This window comes from Pocillopora damicornis, chromosome 8, assembly GCF_964200805.1.
Source record: "Pocillopora damicornis chromosome 8, jaPocDami1.2, whole genome shotgun sequence".
NCBI lineage: Eukaryota > Metazoa > Cnidaria > Anthozoa > Scleractinia > Pocilloporidae > Pocillopora > Pocillopora damicornis.
The window spans coordinates 22,845,041-22,854,571 of record NC_142677.1 but is presented as its reverse complement, the minus strand read 5'-3'; the positions used below and the strand labels follow the sequence as shown (position 1 = coordinate 22,854,571).

Here is a 9,531-nt window from a genome sequence, read left to right as displayed (position 1 = left end):
CTATGCCATTCCATGGAGGCTCGGTTAGCCAGCATTTCAAAATGGCTGCTGGAAAGTTACCTTCAAATGCGCTTTCTTTAAAACAGGTGACAGCAACATCTGACGAATTGCTTTGCTATGCAAAAAATTATTGGTAGATTTGATGATCGTGTGTTTTTTTCCTTTTGAAGTTCTTTCTTAGAAAGCAAGTTCTGAGTCTCTATCGTGAAATCTTTAAGACGTTACGTGAGGTGGAAAATGAAGATCACAGGAAAGAACTTGCCGATTGGGCAAGATCAGAGTTCAAGAAAAACAAGCACGAAAAGGAAGAGGTAAGTTTCAGTTACTTAACAATGTAGGGGATCTCTAGGGGGTATTTCCAATTTACCCTCCCTAGATGTCCCGAAAGAAAATCGTAACACCATTGCTAGATGAAAGACCCCCAAATTTCTCCCCGTTTTCTACCTTAAAATCTTTAAATGCCGAGAGGTGTTTAAATTAAGGATGGCCAATACCAATACTGATACCACTCTTTCAGTGGACTTAATATCTCTTACAAGCTAGGAAAGCGCATAACATATGGGGGTTGTTACCTCTTTAATGCAAACATGCAGGTGTACAATTATAGCAACATTACAAGGTCAGCATGAAGAAAACGACTGGTATTTCACTATGCTATGATGTTTTTCATTATGTTTTAACTACGAACCAGCCTTTATTTTTGCAGATTGTCCTTAATGCATAAAATTAAAGACCCTTCTAAATTTCCAATTCCATTTGTTGGGTGCAATAATTTACATCAACCAATTACATTGCTTGACTGATTGATTGTTTTTTTTCTTAGATTGTCATCAAAATGATGTTATCACGTGGTCGCCTCACATTAAAAGAAATGTCATCAGCAATTTACTTGGCTAAATAAGGTTTAGAGAGGTACTCTCTTGGCTGAACAAGTGCCCTCCCTGCACAGAAAATCGCAAATTGTAATTCCTGGACCATCTTGTCATAGGGTTCAAAGAAAACATGGAGAGTACTGGAATTACAACCACCAGTGGTCAGGATTAGAATGAGGAGAAATCTGGTGGAAGAGACTGCATTTGTTTATCTTCTCTAAGTTTGATTGTTTCTTTATGTCGTACATGACTGTATACTTAATTAACCACTCTACCTAGCTTCCTTACCTGCTAGCCTCCTTGCCTCTTTGCCTCCTTACCTGCTAGCCTCCTTGCCTCTTTGCCTCCTTACCTGTTGGCATCCTTGCCTCTTTGCCTCCTTACCTGCTAGCATCCTTGCCTCTTTGCCTCCTTACCTGTTGGCATCCTTGCCTCTTTGCCTCCTTACCTGCTAGCATCCTTGCCTCTTTGCCTCCTTACCTGTTGGCATCCTTGCCTCTTTGCCTCCTTACCTGTTGGCATCCTTGCCTCTTTGCCTCCTTACCTGTTGGCATCCTTGCCTCTTTGCCTCCTTACCTGTTGGCATCCTTGCCTCTTTGCCTCCTTACCTGTTAGCATCCTTGCCTCTTTGCCTCCTTACCTGCTTGCTTCTTTGCCTCCATACCTGTTAGCCTCGTCACCTTCATACCTGCTAGCCTCCCTGCATCTTTGTCTCTTTACCTGCTAGCCTCCTTGTCTCTTTGCCTCCTCACCTGCTAGCCTCCTTGCCTCTTTGCCTTCGAAATGGAAAATCCCAGTTCACAAGAACAGTCACAGGCTTTTGCTTATGGAACTTTATTTAGATCTTTTACCTGTATTATTTTTAAACAATTAACATGTGAAGTGTCACTTGGGAAATTTGTTTAGATGCTCTCTTTACCATGACAAAGTTGAGAATAAGCCAACCATAAAATTTTAAGAACATCTCAACAACATACCTCTGATTGAGTCATTGGAAAACTTTTTTTTTCAATTTATTCAATTGTGCTCGTATTAAATGAGCACAAACTTAGCTTGAGTACAAACTCTACCTTTACCCTTTCATGCTGCATCTTTCCTGCCTCATCCCAATCTATCGTCATTCTGATAGTTACTTGATCTTAGTCCTTATCCCATGTGGAGAGAGAAAAAGACTGCTTGCAGTTTCCATGTTACTTTAATGTTCAAATGTTGGCCATTGAAGTAAAATGGGCTTACTTTTGAACTGAATGTTGTCTTTTAGGTTAAATAACCAAACTGACAACATCTATCTTAAAGTTTAGAGATGAAAAATTTTAAGTCATTAATACCATTTTATACAATTGCTAATTATTGACAATTCAAAACAGTGACATAGGTTGCTGACAGAATCACACATGCAGCTAATGTTGTTTCTACAATTTTGGCCTCAACTTCATTTCTGCGAATTTAAGGGAAAGTATATTTCTGAAGTGAAACCACCGGATTCCACTGTAACTATGGTAGTTTCCCAAGTATTTTCCATTCAGATTGGAGAGTTGGCACCTTTTATACCACCATGCTCCAGTAAACATTACAGCACAGTTTTGAGAATAGTTATCATTATCACTATCTTTTGTGCTGAACGCCATGTTATAATGATATTTTAACGAATCATTAGCAGTCCCTGAATATGAACCCACTACAAGTCGATAGTGTAGCTGCTCATCACCGATGTCAAACTTTCCATATTTGGCATACACTTTATCTCCGTTCCAGTCCTCCAGGTCCACCCTTAGGGACGTGGGTAGAGCAGCCGTCAGCCTGTGGATCTTGTCGTTTCCTAACCAGAATTCACCAGTCAGCTGACCAAAGCCAACTTTGAAGTCGTTCCAATTCCGATAGAAGTCTACCGAGCCATCCTGTCTTCTCTGAAACACGGTCCAGCCTCCTCCGTCAGTGTGCATGTCACAGTAAGCACTGAAGTGTCCTCTACCATCAGGGTCGACATAGTACACTCCACTCCGATTGTGGCCAGCGTTCAGAAGATAAAAACAGTCTCGACCTGACGAAATTTGTAAATAATACGGTAAACAAAAGACCCAGAATAAGTGTAGTTTTTTTTGTGCCTCTTCTCCAGAGAAATAAGAGGAAAGTAACAAAATTCTCTGCCTTTCTACAATATGCAAAACCAAAGGCTTAGACTACTAAGAGCCAAACAGCAACTGTAAGACGCTTACGTTAAACAAATTTTAGACTAGACTTATACCCCATTCACACCAGCAAAACATGTTTTGTTAAACTGGTTTTCATTGAATGAAAATTATAAACAGAGAACTGAAAAACTTGATTTTCCATTGGATTCAAGTACTTGCTAACTTGCATTTCCAATGTGCTACATTCAAGTCAAAAATATTCGGTTAAATAGTTTCTATGAAGAAAAAAAAAATTAACCTGTGTTTAACAAAACAACTTTTAAACATGTTTAAGCTTTGGTGTGAATGGGGCATTAGACTACTTAGAGCCAAACAGCAACTGTAAGACGCTTACGTTAAACAAATTTTAGACTAGACTTAGACTACTTAGAGCCAAACAGAAACTGTAAGACGCTTACGTTAAACAAATTTTAGAGCGGAGTCAGCTTATCTTATAGTCTTGTTAAGTTAAAAAGTCCAGTAAAATATCGTGTAGAAAACACCATTACAAAATTTACTTACCAATCGGTATTTCACAGTTGTTCCCAGTGTAGTTTTGCTTACAAGCACAGCTGTAGTCGTATGTCTCGTAATTTGCGTGGCATGTTCTACCGTGCTGACAAGGAAAGTTTTCACAAGGATTCTGGAAAAAGTTAGAATATTCCGACAAATTGAGACACCACTATATAGATAGATATATTATAGATATCTTTGTCGAAAGAGAAGGTAATTGCTGTCTTTTCAGTCGCCGGTTTCGTGCTGGCTTTCGTTGCAACGGTTTACGAGTTATATGAATTTATTGACCTGCTGGTAGGAAGACTAAATATTTTCCCATCCAGCCCGACCTGACTGGGTCAATAAGCACTTTATCATGTGAACGCCGCTCTTTCCTTGTCTTCCTTTTTTAGCTTACATCTCACGGGACCGTACGTGAAGCTTTTCTCTGCTCACGTCATTCCGTACCGCCTTTATGGGCTTATTTATGGCAAGCCATAATGGACAAAAGTGGTCGAGATATTTTTTTCTCGAGTCGAGAATCTTTTTTTCCGAGACGAGAATTTTTACCTCGAGTCGAGAATATTTTTGCCGAGTAGAGAATTTTTTCCTTGAGTCGAGATTTTTTTGTTGAGTCCACAGGCGGCCCAAGCTCACGTCTCGAGAAAAAGCCAACGATGAATTCATGAACGCGTCACGCGTTGTGTGACTCGGTGTTAAGTTACGGGAGGAACCGTTGAAAATTTGAACACGTTATAAGGCATAGTATGGGGAACGACATATGGTCGATTTACAACGATAAATATTTCGAAATCTGAATATTTTACACTTAAAATCAATAAAAACTTACTCATGCCCTGTGTATCCGTCGTAGTTTCTAGCGATTTCTGCTGTTTTAAGCTTGCTTTACCATCACTGTTATCCATGTCAAAAGACACCTATGTTGAGTCGAAAATTTTTTCATTAAGTCGAGAATACCCACCATGCCATGCCGTCATTTGTCGCCAAAATGATCAAACAATATGGCGATCTGCAGATCTGTTGGTTACGTAGCTTTTTTATACATTGTTGTTATTGGGGCAAATTTTTTCCTTTGTTTTCGTTTTGTCACTTACTTGTTATCGTGTACTTTTTTTTGCTCTTCGGTATTTTGTTAATTACGCTCCTTTGTTACGTGCTGTATGTAAATTTAGTTATTGTTTGTTGTCTCGCCCCTTTCTTTGGACCAGAGTTTTTTGCGCCTATCCGTAATTAGTGTTCACAGAAGTAGATTTTTCCTTTTCTCGGTTTTCCCAACCACCAACCCTAGGTATCTTCAGCATTTGGTAAGCGGCTTTATTTTCATCTTTTTCTTTGATTTCGTTTTGTAGTGGCCTTTAGGTAGTTTGTCTGTGTTGTAATTATTATTTGTTCGCCTTTGTAGGAATTTACCTTTCCTGACATTATAGTAAAACATTTTCAGAGGCATCGTGTTGTTGTTTTCGTCGAATTGGCCCTTGCCTGTACAGTTGTCGTTCTTCAAGTTGCTGACAGTGATGTAGAGGACTTGGAGAGGTTTCTGTTGTCTATACAGGATTGTATTTGACTTTTCCCATATAGAACGATGCACAGCTCCCGGAAACGACAGAAATATGGAATATATACACGATAGCTTGGAAGGCTTTGTTGAAATAATCGTAGCGTTTTTTTTTGTTCCCGCCAATGTCCAAGGCTTTTTAGGGATAAAAGTGCTGATTGAAGACCTTTTGCACTCCTCGCGGGAGCCACTAAAATTGCTGCTTCTTTACAAGTCAGTGTTGAGTTTCGTAGTGTTAACCTTCTCGCGAAAGAAGTTCATTGGGAAGACCAAAATGCAACATTACAGCAGAACCAATGGGAAGTATTACAAAGAATCGATCTTGTAAACCGCGCCATAAGGCGCAGATATGCAATTCAACGACGTCTATATAATGTTAAAAAACCAAACCGCTTATGGCACATTGATTCAAATCACAAGTTAAATTAATCCACTGGAGGTTTGCACGGCTGTATTGACGGGTATAGTGGAGCAATAGCTTACATAAAGTGTTTCACTAACAACCTAGCAGGTACAGTCTTGCAATACTTCATGGATGGAATACAAGAATTTTGGGTTAGAGGGGATAGGGCGTTGAAAATGTGAATGTTGCTCGATTCATGATTGATCAGAAGGGGGTAAATAGAGGAAGCTTCACGCCCGGACGTAGCGTGCACAATCAAAGAATAAAGAGGCTCTGGGCAGAGGTTAACTGGGTTGGTTCCTCACCGTACATTGATCTGTTCATTTTTATGGAATATACTGGCATTCTTGACACACGATGAATGCCATTTGTTTGCCCTTCACTATGTTTACGTTCGGCCCCTTCAGGCATCTTTGGATGAATTTTATTCCCAGTGGTATCACCATGGTCTACGTACTATAGCATGCATGTTCTCCCTGGTACTCCGAGTTTGTTCCCTCTGGGGTGGATGACATTGATATAGGCAATATTACCCTGTATGGTGTTGATCCTGATGGACCCGTAGCCTGTATCAAGACAGAAAACATGGTTTCTGTGCCTGAAAGCACCATTCAACTGACTGACAATCAAGCAGATGGCATAAAATGCCTAGTTCCTGATCCATTGGCAGATGATGGCAATCATAGAATTAGACATTGCCTTGCTATTGCGAATTATTTAAAGTTGCATTCCTGACTATTAAATAGTCAATAATGCAACTTAAAATATTGTAATGCAATGCAATGTAATGTCCAATTCTATTATTAATAACCAGCAGCAGTTTGACTTGTTTGTTTCAAAGTTTGCCAGTAAGCATGAAAAACCTCTCTGGTATTGCCACAAGCAATTTTATGGTATAGTTATACCAATCGTTGTTATGAAGGTATATTTTTCACAAAATTGAAGGGACACTGGTACTTGCAAGTGTAGGATAACACCATGTCCATCAAAAATACTCAAATATAAATTTCAAATGGTGGGAAAGCAAGACAGCACATTTCATATTTATTCAATTTGTTCTGCTGTAATGTTGCATTTTGGTCTTCCTTATGAACTTCTTTCGCGAGAAGGTACACTACGAAACTCAGCACTGACTTGAAAAGAAGCAGCAATTTTATCCCTGATGTGGTTTAGTAGCTCCCGCAAGAAGTGCGAAAGGTTGTTGGCGAGAACCAAAGAAAACGCTGCGATTATTTCATGATTATAAAATTCTCGACTCGGAAAAAAGTCTCGACCACTTTGGTCTAGCCTACGTGTAGCCGCACCCTATTTCTGCCAAGGTGAAACGGAGGCCATCGGGGTAGGGCACGGCTACACGTAGGCTAACTTTGGTCCTTTATGGTTGCCTTGCGACTCCATGAAAAAATTCTCGGAAAAAAAGATTTTCGACTCGAGAAAAAAATTCTCGACTCGAAAAAAAAATCTCGACCACTTTTGTCCATTATGGCTTGTCATACTTATTCTATTTTGCGAAACGAAACGAAATGAAACCAAACAAAAAGAAACCAGGCGAGATATAACGAAACTAAAGGAACAATGCAGGTCTATTTCTAATAAGGTAGAAATTAACTTTCACGAGGACAAGTAGTCGAGGAGAGTAATCACGAGGAGAGTAATCGTCAATTGATAAGAAGGATTTTTATTCTTTTCGCAACGTAGTAATTTCAGAAGAGTTACTGTTTAGCGAAATCGACTATTTTCACCCTCCGGTGACAGCGTGACCTCTTTCATGTCACAAAAAACCATTTAAACATTACTAATTAGTATTTCACCAAAGTTTTTGGCCTCCTCTTATTTTTTAAAATATAATTAGCAAAATAGTAATTCTGGGATGGATACTATTTTGCGAAATGGACTATTAGTCGTTCGTTTAATTTCGCAAAATCGTCTGAGCCGCCATCATACGGGAAATGCTGTTTCTTTCAATAAAGGCGCGCGCGGAACCGTATGGTACATATAATAATTACTATTACCTTACAATGTCCAGGTTATTTCTCACCCTCCCCCCCCCCCCTTACTTCGACCACCCGATGTAAGCACCCTTGCAACAAAATATGCCTGATTCATGGTTTATCTTCAAAAACCTCTCATTTTACTTCGAGAGATGAGTGTTGTTTCCCTGATTTGTAACCGCGGGTTCTCACCAGCGTACACATTTACCAATCAGTACCTTAAATCTTGGTGAACATTCCATACCTCCTTCCCCGGCTTTAGCTTGTCAACAAACCAGGAAGGTTTTCATCTGCCGCCTTTGCATTCGACGGCGATAAAATACGAGCTAATGTCGTTCATACTTACCAACGAACATAGACAGGAGCCCATTGGGCCCCTGACACGAAATAAAACAATTGCTCTGTAATTTTGAAATTTCTCCAAACGTCTCTCCTTGTGTAATCCCGAAAAGTCTATTTTGTGCGGGCTGAGCTTCCAGTTTATTACGAAGAAAAATACTTTTTGCGGTTGTTAAATAAGCAGGTATTAAAAAAATTTGTCATCAGGCTTCAAACAGATGACGTACGTTATGATAATCACTAACGCAGATGTTTTTCAGGTAACGAACTTTCCTTCAGGTGGACATATTTCACCGGTTCGAAAATTCAGATTGTTTCGGAGTCCTTCTTTTCATCTCATCTCCTCTTCAACACCAAAGTAATGGTTGTGAGCTTATGAACTCGAAGAAAGGAAACTGAACTCTTACTTAGCTTGGCTTGGCGCAGACCGGATACACTGTATCATTACGCAAGAAATAAATTTAATAATGTCGAGCGAGACGAGATGCCTCTAGGCTAATGTCTTTTCTTTGTCACGATGAATAAGCCTATAATTCCACCTTCTCTTTACGGTGGTAAACTCTTTGCGTTGGCCAATTTACGTTTTCAACTCAGTTGTTAACACTAAAAACTACCCTATCAACAGCTAGTGTTATTTTTGCTAACAAAAAACTCCCTGGTTTCGTCTGTTTTTTTCCCTCTGCTGTCTTTAAGAACTATTGAACATGATAAAAGCACCGAACAGACACAACACAAACGCAAAAAGAAAATCGGGAGGTTGCCAAGTTTTTATCGCCAAGAGAAAAGCAAAACGTGTTAAGAGGGTGAATTTTTTGTCGGCGACTTATTACGACCATGTCTCGTCAGGTGCCATTTCAGATCATCACCACAAATTTGGACAAAATAAAAACAATATGAATATTCAACTTTTCATACCGACCCCAGCTGTCCATGTATGCTTGTTTAACAGTAGAACGAACGCCCCGGAAAAAAACGGCGTATTACCACAGATCAGACGAAATCACCTTAAAAAGTTCTTCTTTTACTCACAGGTATTTCAAGTGCTTTGTAAATAAGAAAACTCTGCCAAACTTAGAGCGGGAATAAAACATCTCAACTGCATGGAAGCAGTGTGTAAACAGGAAGAACGAGAAGAGGAAGAAAATTGGTGTATAAACAGGAAGAAGAAGACTGAAGAAAAAGAGGAAAAAGAAAAGAATCGAGGAAGAACGAGGAAGAGGGAGAAGAATAAGAAGTGGAACATTTATCGCAGGAGCGTTACTCACCATGATGCTGAAGTGATGCGATGTGCGATCCTCTTTGAACTTGTCAGATGCATTGTACTTGTCGGTAGATAGTAAGTCACACGATGTACTTCCGTTCGGTAGGGAAAATGCAGCAACGTTAAGGGAGAAACAATGATCATTCCTCATACATCTTAAGAGGCAGTCTGTATCAGATGGAAGAGCAATTCCTTCAATTTTGGGGACATCCAGGAAATGATTAGAATGCTCCACGAACTGCGCTTGTCTTGACATGCTACTTGGTTGGCGATGGAGGCCGACCTGGTCATCAGACTCTACACAAACATTACGATCTAAAATATGGACGACAAAGTAGATCATAGAACTCGCTGAAAGAAGCGCAAAGAACTTCATCGGTATCCGAAATGCTTTCAATGCGACTGTGCTCGTTCCTCTGAAAT

General features: G+C 39.7%; 2 protein-coding genes and 1 pseudogene across 2 annotated transcripts; 2 read left to right on the top strand and 1 right to left on the bottom strand.

Annotated features, from left to right (window-relative positions):
* Position 1: 1 nt before the first annotated feature.
* LOC113672160 (LYR motif-containing protein 2) lies at positions 2-1,764 on the top strand. The gene is made up of 3 exons (XM_027188439.2): positions 2-86; positions 171-311; positions 824-1,764. The coding sequence occupies exons 1-3, from the start codon at positions 3-5 to the stop codon at positions 899-901; spliced, it is 303 nt and encodes a 100-aa protein (XP_027044240.2). The 5' UTR covers position 2; the 3' UTR covers positions 902-1,764.
* On the bottom strand, positions 1,691-9,520 carry LOC113672161 (fibrinogen-like protein A). The gene is made up of 3 exons (XM_027188440.2): positions 9,113-9,520; positions 3,566-3,686; positions 1,691-2,913 (listed from the first exon to the last, which is right to left on the bottom strand). Exons 1-3 carry the CDS (start codon positions 9,482-9,484, stop codon positions 2,285-2,287), a joined length of 1,122 nt encoding a protein of 373 aa, XP_027044241.2. The 5' UTR covers positions 9,485-9,520; the 3' UTR covers positions 1,691-2,284.
* LOC149041837 (uncharacterized) lies at positions 5,697-6,376 on the top strand (annotated as a pseudogene).
* Positions 9,521-9,531: the final 11 nt, after the last annotated feature.